A 13,311-nucleotide genomic window follows, 5' to 3' on the forward strand; every position below is an offset into this window, starting at 1 on the left:
CTATTTCTGTCTTTTTTTAAAGGTTTTTTTTTTTTACATGTATGAGATTATTTCAAATTAAAATATTAAAAAATTAAAAATTAATAAAATATTAATTGAAATGTATCTGCATTACATGAAAAATCTAATTGCTTCTAGCATAATTTATTAAATTGTGCTAAAATTTACAAGGGTTCAATTAAAAAATATCTTAATTCTTAATGATATAATAGAAAATATATAAGCACTTATCTGAAAGTAAAAATTTAAAGAAATGAATTTAAAGAAGGGATTAGCCAAAGAAAATATATGCACAACCCATGGACACAGACAACAGTATGGTGATGGCCAGAGAGAAGTGGGGGCAAGAGGTGGGTAGAGGGGGCAAAAGGGGAAATAGGGACATCCTATATAATAATAATAATAAAAGGCTAATATGCACATTGACTGAACAACAGAATGGCTAGTTGCTATAATGCACACTGGCCACCAGGGGGCAGACGCTCAATGCAGGAGCTGCCCCTTAGTGGTCAGTTCACTTCCATATGGGGAGTGCCACTCAGCCAGAATCTGGCTCATGGCTGGCCATCGTAGTGGTGGTGGCAGGAGCCTCTCCCACCTCCATGGCAGCACTAAGAATGTCCAACTAACGATTTAGACCCGATCCCTTGGGGGCCTAAGCCTTTAGTCAGACATCCTCCGAGGGCTCCCTGGCTGCCAGAAGGATGTCTGACTGCAAGCTTAGGCCTGATCCCCTGGGGAGTGGGCCGAAATCAACAGGTGGACATCCCCCAAGGGGTCCTGGACTGTGAATGGGCACAGGCCAGGCTGAGGGGAGGGACCCTCCCCCACCTCCTCAGTGCACAAATTTTTGTGCACTGGGCCTCTAGTTGTACTATACTTACCCTCCTTCTTGTGATTACATGAGATGATAAAATGCCTATGAGATGAAGTGAGGTGAATGGCATAGGCATTGTGACATAGTGTTAGGGCACTATTGACCTGATTATATGTCAGGAGAGGATCATCTGCTTTGAGTGGTCCTGGGTCATCAAGGCATGATGATGTTGATGGTTGGATGTCAAGAGCAGACAATGTTTATGTTTGGGGGAAATTTCATATTTTTGGACCATAGTCAACAAGTATCTAAAGATGTGGAAAGTAAACTCACAGCTAATGGGGGACTACTGTACTAAGAAATTATTAAGTTTTTATATTTGTTCAAATTTTTGTCACCTTTAAATTACATGATTTAGGTCAACTTTAGTAGTTTTATTGGTCACTTTTACTGAATTGTTAAAAGGAATAAATGCCTTTGGAAAAGCATGATCATTTATAGCTATTATGTATGGCAAAGCTGGCTGTGAAGACTCCAGCTGAGATAAAATGTTTGACTTTTAGATAGTACATCATTTCTCTGATTCATTTATTTATTTGTTAATTCAACATGTATTTGTTCAACAACCCATACAGTATCAGGCATTGGGCTGGGCCCTGGGGTCCAAGGATGAATGAGGGAGAAATTGCACCTATGAGGGAGGATAGGGGCATCCAGAAACCTTCCTGGAGAAAGTGATACTGAGCAGAACCCAAGGCATAAATAACAATTCACTGGGTGAAGCAAAGGAGCAGAGAGTGTGTTTCTGGCAGAGGGTACTGCCTAGGAGACAGTCAGCAGTTATTCCTGACCCTTCCAGGGAACTGTAAGTAAAACATGGCTGGAGTTGAGAATTGAAGAGGAAGAGGCAAAGATGATGCTGTAGAAATACTGAAGGGGTCAAATTATGAAGCCCTTGTCAGTGAACAGTAACACTAGCATCACCTGGGAGATTTTTATAAATACAAACTCCCAGGCTGTACCCCAGATCATTGATGAGGCAGTGGAATATTCTAGGACGGGTTGGAAACTACAGACTATAAGCTAAATCTGACCTACCACTTGTTTTTAGAAATAAAGTTTTATTGCAACATCGGGCACACACTTAGATATTGTCTATGGCTGTGTAGAGGAGGAAAAATCATTTTTCTTCTACCTTTCTAGGTTCTTGGCTGATATCTCTCCTGTACTCAGGAAAACTGAGTAACTCTCTGAAATGGAAATACTATCCCCAGCTAAAGACAAAAGAAGTTTTGTGGGATGGCTGGCAGTTGTGGGACAGGACCAGGAAAAGAAGAATACAAAGGTAAGGTTGCTATGCAGATTTAAATTGATGCCTTCTCCACTGATACGAGTTTCTGGAGATCTAGAGTTACCCCTTCCTTCCTGGTACAGAGAGGGAGACACAAATGGAGATTTCCCTTAGAAATGTATATGTTCATTACAAATGGGGAACTTCCCCTCTGTTTTCCTGTGTCTGCTGTTTCTCAGTAATAATCAGCTCAAATGTCTTCTCCACAACAACTACAAAAAAAAAAATGTTAATGTGTCATATCGTGGATGTATTAACTAACCTCATTGTAATAACAATTTCATAATATATATGTGTGCCAAGTCATCACATTGTATACCTTAAACTTACACAATGTTATCTGTTAATTATATCTCAACCTAGGAAAATTAGAATGTATTTCTATTAGGTGTATTAAATGCATTTTTTAAAAATATTTTTATTTCAGAGAGGAAAGGAGGGAGAGAGAGAGATAGAAACAGCAATGAGAGAGAATCATTGATCGGCTGCCTCCTGCATGCCCCCGACTGGGGATCGAACCCGCAACCCACACATGTGCCCTTGACCAGAATCGAACCCGGGAACCTTCAGTCCACAGGCCAACACTCTATTCACTGAGCCAAACTGGCTAGGGCTTAAATGCATTTTTGAATTAAGATATTTTCAATTTACGATTGGTTCATTGGGACATAATACCATTGTAGTAGAGGAGCATCTGCCCTCTGGCATGAAGTGAAGTTCTCAGCAAAATTTCTGCCTTCAGAGAAACATCAAGATGGAAAATAAGACTCAAAAAGGAAATGCCATTAACACACAGAGAGACTGGGTGAGATGAAACAATTATATGTAGTTATATCCAAGTCTGTCGATACTTTAAAAATACCATTAACTTTATACATACTTCATGCAATCAAGTCCCCTAAGTTGGGATACTCATACTGCCCTTGAGGTCTGCTTGGATTTGCCCTTTGTGAAAAAAAGCCAACAAAGATGGGTGTGTTTGCTGGAGGTGGTAACTGCCTGTGGGCCAGGAGCTCAGGCTCAAAGCTGTGTGTGGGTAGGCTGAAACCCTGCAGAGCAGAGCAATAAGGCTGACTCCCACAGTGAGCTTTCATCGTAGTGAATTGCAAAAGTGTTTCACATATTTAACAGATCCACAGAAAGATAACAGAAAAATATTGCTCCAAATAGGGATGAGAAGGAAGGGGGAGTCAGACATATGCAATCTGGTCATGATTAAAATATAAACTAGCTGTAGGGGGTAAAATATGACATGGAAATGCAAATCCACAGGAAGTACACATAAATACGTTTTCTTTATTCATTCATCCATTGGTGGACACTTAGGTTGTTTCCATATCTTGGCTATAGTAAATTATGCTGTAATGAACAGGGGGGTGCATATACCTATTTCAGTTAGTTGTTTTCATTTTCTTCAGGTAAATACCGAGAAGTAGAATTGCTGGATCATATGGTAGTTCTATTTTTAACTTTTTTGAGGAGCCTCCATACTGTTTGCCATAGTGGCTGCACTAGTCTGTATCCCCATCAACAGTGCACAAAGGTTCCCTTTTATCCACATCCCTGACAACACTTGTTGTCTCTTGTCTTTTTGATAATAGCATTGTAACAGGTGTAAGGTGATGTCTCATTGTGACTTAGACTTGCATTTCCCTAATGATTCGTGATGTTGAGTATCTTTACATGTACCTGTTGGTCACTTGTATAGAAAATTGTCTATTCAGATCTTTTGCCCTTCTTAAAATTGTTTTGTCATTGTTTTTTGTTATTTACTTGTATGAGTTCTTCATGTATCTCGGATACTGGCACCTTATCAGATATGATTTGCAAATATTTATTCTTATTCAATAGGTTTCCTTTTCATTTTATTGATGGTTTGCTGTGCAGAAGATTTTTAGTTTGACATAGTCTCACTTGTTTCTTTCTACTTTTGTTGCCTTTATTTTTGAAATCAAATAAAAATAATCATTGCCAAGACAGATGTCAAGCTTACTGCCTTTGTTTTCTTGTAGGAGTTTTATGTTTTCAGGTCTTAAATTTCAATCAATCAATTTTGAGTTAGTTTTTGCGTGTGGTCTGAGGCAGTGGTCTAGTTTCATTCTTTTGCATGTGGCTGTACAGTTTTCCTAACACCATTTATTGAAGAGACTGTTCTTTCTCCATTGTATATTCTTGTTTCTTTTGTTGTAAATTAATTGATGATATATACATGGGTTTATTTCTAGGTTCTTTATTTTGTTCCATTGGTCCAATGTCTGTTTTTATGCCAGTAACATACTGTTTGGATTACTGTAGCTTTGTAATATAGTTTAAAATCAGGGTGCATAATGCCATCAGCTTTGTTCTTTCTCAAGTTTGCTTTGGCAAATCAGGATCTTTTGTAGTTCCATACAAATTTAATTTTTTTTTCTATTTCTGTGAAAAACGGCCATTGGAAATTTGAAAGGAATTGCATTGAATCTATAGATTGTTTTGGATAGTATGGACATTTAAACAATATTAATTCTTCCAAGCAAGGAGCAGAATCTCTATTTGTGTCTTCTTCAGTTTCTTTCATTAATGTCATAATTTTCGGCGTACAGGTCTTTCATCTCCTTAAATTTATTCCTAGGTATTTTATTCTTTTTGACGCAATGATAAATGGGATTTTCTTAATTTATTTTTCTGATAGCTAATTATTACTGTATAAAAACCCAAAATATTACATATTGATTTTGTATCTTGCAACTTTACCGAGTTCATTGATTAGATATAATAGTTCTTTGGAAGACTATATGGTTTCTCTATCTAATACCATGTTATCTGCAAATTGTGAATTTTATTTCTTCTTTTACAATTTGGATGCCTTTTGTTTTTATTTCTTGCCTAATTTATCTGGCTAGGACTCCCAATACAATGTGGAATAAAAGTGGTGATAGTGGGAGAAGAGGGACCTTTTCTGAGCAAATGTTGATCTGAGAGCCAGGGTGAAGAGGTGAAGGTGGGTGGTTGAGTTGGAGAATTCCAGGCAGAAACATAACCAGACCATAAAGAGGGAGAAAGGGGTAGTGAGGCAGGAAAGGGTGGGAAGGGCCAGATCATTCAGGAATTTGTAGGCCCAGTTGGGAAATTTAATCATGGGCTAAGATCCATAGAAGCTACTTCAGGGCTTTAATCTGGGTAGTGACATGAGAGGATGTGCAATTTCAATGGGTCCCGAATATCCTTGAATGCAATATGGAGATAGGACTGCAGAGTCTCCCAGGGGTGGGCAAACTTTTTGACTCGAGTGCCACAGTGGGTTCTTAAACTGGACCTGAGGACCGGAACAAAAGCATGGATGGAGTGTTTGTGTGAACTAATACATGTTAACACTGCTGCTGGTGAAGGAGCGGAGGGGAGAACAAGAGAACCCTCCGCTCTTTTGGCTCCGCGGGCCGGATGGAACAGCCGAACGGGCTGGATCCGTTTGCCCACGGCTGATCTAAGGGCATGTCCAGACACTTCCTGCGATTATTGCATAAGTCCAGGTGGGAGATACTGTAGATTAAAGAAGTGGGGGGAGGGGGGCTGACAGAGGAGAAGGAGGGAATTAGAGAGGGGAGGAGTCCTGTGGGATCAAGGACAAAGGTCAGGTTTATAGCTGGTATAAATGGATGGGGGTGGTGCCATCCATTGAGATGGGGTCGGGAAGACTAGGTTCAGGGGAAGATCATGAGTGGCTTTTGATATTTTGTGATGAATACCTGAAAATGCCGAGTTGATGGTAGATATATCTGTCTAGACTTAGAACAGATGTCTTGTTAGATTATCCAAGGGTTAATGGCTTACTGATGCTAAGTGTAGCCCTGGGTGTGGAGGAGATCCCAGTTCTAACTTTAACATCTTAAAGACTTGGTGGAGGAAGATGAGCCAGTAAAGGACACTAAGAAGTGTTGATGGGAGAAGAAAAACAGGAGTTCATCGTCTCAGAAACCTAGTGGTTGGTAGCCGAATGCTGCTGTAAGAGCTCACTTCAAATTCAGGCTGAAGTATGTCCACTGATAAATGACAAGGAGGTAATTGCTGAACTTTAGCAAGTACTGTTTTGTCAGAGTGATGGAAATAGACATTAGAATGGAAGAAAAAACAGGGAGTGAGATAGAAGTGGAGATATGGTGAGGAAGGAGCCTTCCTAAAGAGGTTTGTGTAAGGTGAAGACCAGATTTCAGTTCTGATTTTGGCCCGATGTGAGCAACCTCACTAACTGTAACTCTCAATCTTAGAACATTATATCCCCCCAAATACAAAACAAATTCTTTATCTGTTGTCAACATTAAAGTTTGAACTCACTAAGCTATGGGTTACTATATCCGTCTCTATCGGCCTTTGGGGTCCCATGTTGTTCTGCATCAGGATACTTTGAGTTGCTGGTGAAAATTGGAGCGAGAAAAAGCTGAAGATTGTTGTAAAGTACCCGGGTATTCCTAGCGGGAGCTCTCCCCACAGGAGCTCTTCTGTTTCCTAGAAATCATGTCCTTTAGGAAAGGAGACCATGCCCATCACAGTAGGTGTGGCACTTCTTGTTAGGTTACCCTTTTCTTTGTAAATCAATTTTTATTTTCTCCGATGGGTTTGTATTTCTACCTCTTTTTCTGTTTAGAAGATAGACCTGTCTTATTCATTTTACTTCAATGGAGCAGTAGCTGCCACCGGGAAGTTGTATTTTCTAGTGGCAAGGGGATCATACCAACCCTCAACCATGCCCATATCTATGCTCATTGCACCAGGACCTCCTCACAAGGACTGCCTTCCATGTATGTGCTCAATAGTCAGACAGGAAGGTATGCGGGTGGAGATAGGGATAGATAGGTCTCACCATGGAGCCCCCCGTGTGACAGTAATTCCAATGCTAAGTCTGAGGAATAGAGAGCTCCAGTGAAGAGAAGCCAGACCCTGACACGGGGCCAGGAAAAGGAACACAGTAAGGACAGGTCACCTGATAAAACACGTGCATCTTTGGAAGTTTGCAGGGATGTCCTTATAAAAATGTAAAACAAGTGCAAAAGAAATTAATGTGACCTTTAAAAGATCAGAGTGAGCCTGAACATTGGTTTTAAGATGCTTTATCAATTAGAGACCAGAGATTTTTTTCCTGATGATATTTATTTCATAAATGTAGTTATTTTTCTAAAACATATTAAAATAGAAAACATGTTCTTTGATCAATTCATACAAAGAAAATACCAATATAGTAATAAAATACTGAAAATATATGAAAAGCACCAGAACATTAGAGAAATTACACTGGCAACAATTCTAGGAATATATTTTTTTGCAATTGTACAATAAAGTGCTATTAAATCCAGTCAAAATTAGTGGCAATATATAAAAAGGTATGCTATCATTATGAAATTTGAGGCTAGATTTACCAGCAATTGCATTTTTAGGCAACTTGCAGATCAAACTAATGATATCTCAATGTTTTCATGCAAAAATCTATTCATTTCCATCAAGTGAAAACAATCTAAATCTACATATATGTTGGTTCTTGGTAATTTGGTCATGAAAAAGTAATGACATGATTCAAAATAAAATAATTATAGAGTACCAAAAATAATCATACAAATGTGATTAAATAAAATCAAGACAGAATAAAATCATATGTAAAAACAGTGATTAATCTAAAAAAACAACAACAGTGATTAATCAAGACAAGTACACAAGTTTAATGCCTTTGATTTTATGGTAACTTTTCAGTAATATTGCTAGTCACATTTAACAGACACACAAATGTTAATAAGATATGTTAATAAATTCATCTGACCAGACATTAAGGAAGAACATTTTAGTGAATCAATGGAATTTTTATATGAAAAATTAAAGGAAGACTGTTAAGATAGTATATTTCCAATTTTGACTAATTATTTCCTCGTTTATTTGCTGAGGAACAAAAACATACATTTTGGTATTTGATTATATTAAAGCCAGAAATCTAACATATAAGAGAAAACCGCTGTGCACAAACACAGGGGGACACTATAGATAGTACTTAGGGTGGACTGCAGTCACTTTCACGTCTGGAGTTGGCAAACTGAAATAGAAAAAGCCAAATTAAGACAGAGTATCAGACCAGTGTCCTTTTAAGGACTCTAGTATATGGCTCTTCATAGCTCAGTCTTGGAATCATCAACTTCTCCAGATGAAAACTATCAACACTACACCTCAGAATAAAAAAAATCTCCAAACATGACTCAATGAAGACTCACAATTTATTTTACAGGCAGGCTATTTTTTTCTTTCATATAAAGTAGATTTACACGTGAACCAACATGGACTGAAACTGGTGATATTAATGAGGACAAACTAATTTAATAGCAAGGTGCTTCTTTTTAGGAATTTAAGAACCGCCTGGGTATTACTGGGACAAGGCAGAGAATCAGGCAAGTAACTTAGCCCTGGTCTAAAGGTTTTACAGCTCATCACGAGTTGTTTTATACTTGTAAAGTGAAGAGCTGACACTTGAGTTTTTTTTTTTTTCATGCTTATAGATACTCCAGTCTTTTGTCAAGTTCCCCTTTTATGGCTGACTTGAACAAGGAACTGAAATGTAAACGAATTCTATTGCTATGTATCTCAAAAACTAACTCTGCAAAAGATTTTATCTAACTCCTTTAAGGAAAGAGGGTGAAGACGGCGCAATAGATGACCAGGATTTTATAACAAATGAAGCAAAGGGGTGAGGATACAGACATAGTGAGCAACATGAAAATGGCATAAAAAAGACTGGAAAGTGGAACTGGAGAGATTTTCCCTCTGGACATCACCAACAGAATTAAAAGAAAATCCAACCAAACTTAGTTTTTGAAATTCTATCTAAAGGAGAGTGTTCAGAAAAAAATTCCAGTCCTGGCCTGTGTGGCTCAATTGGTTGGCATCGTCCCATGCACCAAGAGATTGTTAGTTCGATTCTTGGTCATGGCACATGCCTGGGTTGTGGGCTCCTTCCCCAGAAGGGGACGTGTAGGAGGCAGCCAATTGATGTTTGTCTCTCACATTGATGTTCTCTCTCTACCTCTCCCTTCCTCTCTCTCTAAAATTGGTAAAAACATGTTTAAGAAAAAGTCTGGCCCTAGCCGGTTTGGCTCGGTAGATAAGAGCATCAGCCTGCGGACTGAAGAGTCCCGGGTTCGATTCTGGTTAAGGGCACATGCACGGGTTGCGGGCTCGATCCCCAGTGCAGGGGCATGCAGGAGGCAGCTGATCAATGATTCTCTTCATTGATGTTTCTATCTCTCTCACCTTCTGCCTCCCTCTCTGAAATCATTAAAAATATATATATATATTTTTAAAAAGTCTGAGACTAATAAAATGCAGGCTGTTAAGGAAGACAGAAAAGAAAGGCAAAAGGTGGCTTGGCATTAAGTAGTTTTACATTCCAAAAGAACATTGACTAACATCTTCAGAAGTAACTCTCAAAATTACAAAGTCATGATTACAGAAATTACTCTGTATGTTTTGTTTCAATATACATGTTCTATATATACAGTATAGAAAAGCTAATAAGTTGGCTCAGCTATAATAATGTCATAAAAAAATCAGATTTCATTCTTTTGGCCGCAACAAAGCATGTTATAATTTTCAGTTCTGCTAACATATACACAAGATAAAACTTAAGCTTTAAAAGTATTAAAATCAAAAGAAAAAAATAAGTTATATCTAAACTATTAATTTACACAACAAATATGCTTTACCTATTATACTAACCAGCTCTACTCTCATCAATTTCTTAAGTGTTTCTTTATTCTAACAGTTTGTTTTCAAGATGTGTATCTGTTCCCCTTTAAGTGTTGCACATTTCCTTTTAGGAAGCACAGATGTGTGACACTGTTAGTAGCATGGTGGAGAAGTTCTGGGTTTTACTTTTTCCAACTAATGGATGAAAGAGTCATGTTTCCTACCAAGCACCACTTCTTTGGCTGTACAACAAATAGAAGAAAGAGATGACAAAAGCAAGCAAGAGCACTGTTAAGGAAAGCAGCAGCTGCTGGAACCAGATACAACGCTGAACTTGGTCTTCAAGCTTTCTATTGCTTTCTAGTAAACGATTGAGCTAAACAGGGAAAAAAGGATGAAAGATTTGTATTAATAAAACTGTACATTAATCACGTGAATGACAAACAGGAATATTAGAAACCCATACATTTACAGGATGGGTCCATTTATTCTGAAAGGCTGGTAGCTGGAAATGCAATGAGGAATTAGATTCATTTGGTGAACAGACGTGCACGGGCTTACTCTTGTTTTGAAAAAGTCTAAGTTCTAGTTCAGAAAGGAGCAAAGTAATCACTCCCTGAAGTAGCAGAAGTAGCTACTCAGAAAGAGTACTCCATCCTCTTTTTTTTAATTTACCAGTAATGCACTGCATGGTATCTCTTCTGTGAGACAGAATTCTTTGATTACATCCCAAAGCACCATGCACTTTGCGATATGGTTCCTAGTTCAAATTAAAACGGCTAGAACTTTGCCCTGGCTTGTATGGCTCAATTGGCTGGATGTCATCCCATGCACTAATGGGCTGCTGCTTAGCTTCCTGGTCAGGGCACATGCCCAGGTTGCGGGCTTGATGCCCAGTAGAGGGCTTGCAGGAGGTAGCCGATTGATGTTTCTCTGTCAGTGCTTCTCTCTCTCCCTCTCTAAAAATCAATAAAAAATCTTTGAAAAAAAACGGCCAGAGCTTTAAAAGTTAGTAGATTTCCAAAAGTAACTCGCAGCTTACCATTTGTGATTTGGTTTCCCTTTACAAAGAAGAGAGCATTTCTGTTGTGTCTATGCCAAAGGTTTTCCTTATGTCAGTGGGAAAAAATGGATTTCTAATGTTAATTAGCATTAACAACATTGTTTTAGTTAGAAAGAATGAGCACTTACTTGTAGACACATATCTTCACTGGTTTTATCTGACATGTTAAAAGCACCGTCTTTTAATGTAAGACTGGTTGGTTTACTGCTCTCAACAATATGGCATCTTAACCTATGAAAATCCAAAGGAAACATAACTTCTCAAAATTAATTTTTAAAAATAAAAGTAAAATATAAAATTTTTAAAAACCCACAGAAGTATATGTAACACAGGTAAAAATACTCATTCCTCTACCCTGATTTACCTAAGGTAGCAGTGTATTTATCTTTGAAGGGGACATAATTTGGCACAAATATTATCTTGACCTCATTAAAAAAAATACAAAAAAACAGCAGACACTGGAAAAGCTCTGAAAACAAAGAAGTTACCCCTTTGTAAGAAAGAGTTACATTTACAAGGGAATCTCCATTTGTAAGGGTGCCTCACTCTCTGTACCAGGAAGAAGACTAAATCTGTAAACTTTTATCAATGGAGAAGGCATTGACCTAAATCTACATAACAGTCTTATCCTTGTTTCCTGTGCTTTTCCTGATAACCTCCCATAACTGGATCCTTTATCCCAACATCATCTTAACTGTAGATGGTATTTAAGGTGGTGGCCTGGGCCATTTGGGGGGTGTTTTATTGTTTTCTGGATCCCTCCCATGCACACAGGAGGATCTATAATAAAAGTATAATATGCTAATTAGACCAGAGGTCCTTCTGGAGGACCTTCCGTATGAGTGTTGGCAGGGGCCCGAGGCAGAGTGGGCGGGGGCCGAGGCAGAGGCAGCTGCCATGGTGGTGGTGGACATATATTAAATTTCTGTTTGTTTTTCTCCTGTTGTCTGTCTTCCATTGTGGGGGTGGGGGTGGTCTCAGCCAAGAACCTAGAAAGGTAAAGCAAAATTATTTTTCTTTTTCCTACAGTATGGTGACCTACTATGTATGGGACCTGCTGAGACACCATACTCATTTGGGAGCCTGCAGGTTGGATCCTGGAAACTGGCAGAAACTGGCAAAGGGTAAGGATTCTTTAAAAAGTCAGCTCTCCTGGATCTCACTCTAGCACCAGACTGAGAAGGAAAAGCCCTTGTCCCCTCCTTTCCAAATTTAGATTAGAAAGAGAAACATTTGTGTGAATTAGTTCCTTTGGTATTGGTATAGTGGTTTTGATAGAGAGTTTTGTTGCATACTCTTATTTTCTTTTTTGTTGTTGTTAATCCTCCCTGAATATGTTTTTTCCATTGCTTTTCAGAGTGAGTGGAGGGAGGGAGGGAGGGAGAAAGGGAGAAAGAGAGAGAGAGAGAGAGAGAGAGAGAGAGATATCCATTGATTGCCTCCCACACGCACCCCAACTGGGGGTGGGGAGCGAACTCACAACCCAGGTGCCCTTGACCAGGAATTGAACCCTTGGCCCTCTGGTGCATGGGCCCACACTCTAACCACTGACCCACACTGGCCAGAGCAGTACTCTTGTTTTCTATTGATCCTTTTCCCTCCCAGAGACAGTCATTGTTTTCTTTTGTGTCATTTGTCATAAGGAGAAGAACCATGTGCCCAGTGAAGTTTTCCTTTTGTGTTGTTCTATGTCTTGAGAGTTTGGCTTTGTGACCAATTAAGGATATTCTCTCTGGAGAGATGCATGCATCTGGTGACCAGCTGAATAGGCTTGGGGATCAGAGACACAAAGTGACAAGCGGCATTCTCTTTGTCCGACTGTGCCAGCTCCCATGGGAGTTTATCATAAGGGGCCCTGGTCTATAAGGGACATTTGTTGTCTCAACCTTCATTATCTCATAAGTGCTAGAAAAGTCCCGTTCCAGTAGCACCTGCCTGGTGTCAGAGATTAGTGAGTCTGTGATTGGGGGCATCTCGCATTTCTTGTGGGAAACCAGAGACGTGCTTGCACTATACTATTTTACTGCCTGAAACAATGAAGATTTTTGCTTTCTTAATATAGCTAACTCTGCGAGTTAACTTTTTGAACTTGTGAGGGCTGCATTTTTTGAACCCTCTTTTGGGATACCTCTTGCATCCATGGTTAAACCATAAAAAGACTTATATTAATCTCATGCACCATTGAGATTAATATAAGATCCTATTGATCAGTGGCCAGGTGATAGATCCTATGAAACATAAAACCATCCATGTTTGAAAAAAATTTTAGACCACTCTCATTCTAAACAATTTTCTTCTTGGTATCTATGGAAAGACCAAATTGAAAGGACAGGAAATAGTATGGCAAAGTCCCTAGCCTTAGGGACTTTCTTATCAAGATGAAAT

At 38.9% G+C, this 13,311-nt stretch overlaps 1 protein-coding gene across 2 annotated transcripts in view; it reads right to left on the bottom strand.

Moving 5' to 3' along the window:
* Positions 1-7,465: 7,465 nt before the first annotated feature.
* Positions 7,466-13,311, bottom strand: part of MOSPD2 (motile sperm domain containing 2) — a 40,445-nt gene continuing 34,599 nt past the window's right edge. The window contains exons 13-14 of one of the 2 annotated variants that reach the window (XM_006759064.2): positions 11,055-11,157; positions 7,466-8,220 (exon numbers count right to left, since the gene is read on the bottom strand). In XM_006759064.2, the coding sequence (XP_006759127.1) occupies positions 8,179-8,220; positions 11,055-11,157 (145 nt within the window). In that variant the 3' untranslated portion in view covers positions 7,466-8,178. Of the gene's footprint in view, positions 8,221-9,427; positions 10,240-11,054; positions 11,158-13,311 lie in introns of those variants that run through there. The other variant, XM_006759063.2, reaches the window with a different exon arrangement.

Source organism: Myotis davidii, unplaced genomic scaffold, assembly GCF_000327345.1.
Source record: "Myotis davidii unplaced genomic scaffold, ASM32734v1 scaffold216, whole genome shotgun sequence".
Lineage (NCBI taxonomy): Eukaryota > Metazoa > Chordata > Mammalia > Chiroptera > Vespertilionidae > Myotis > Myotis davidii.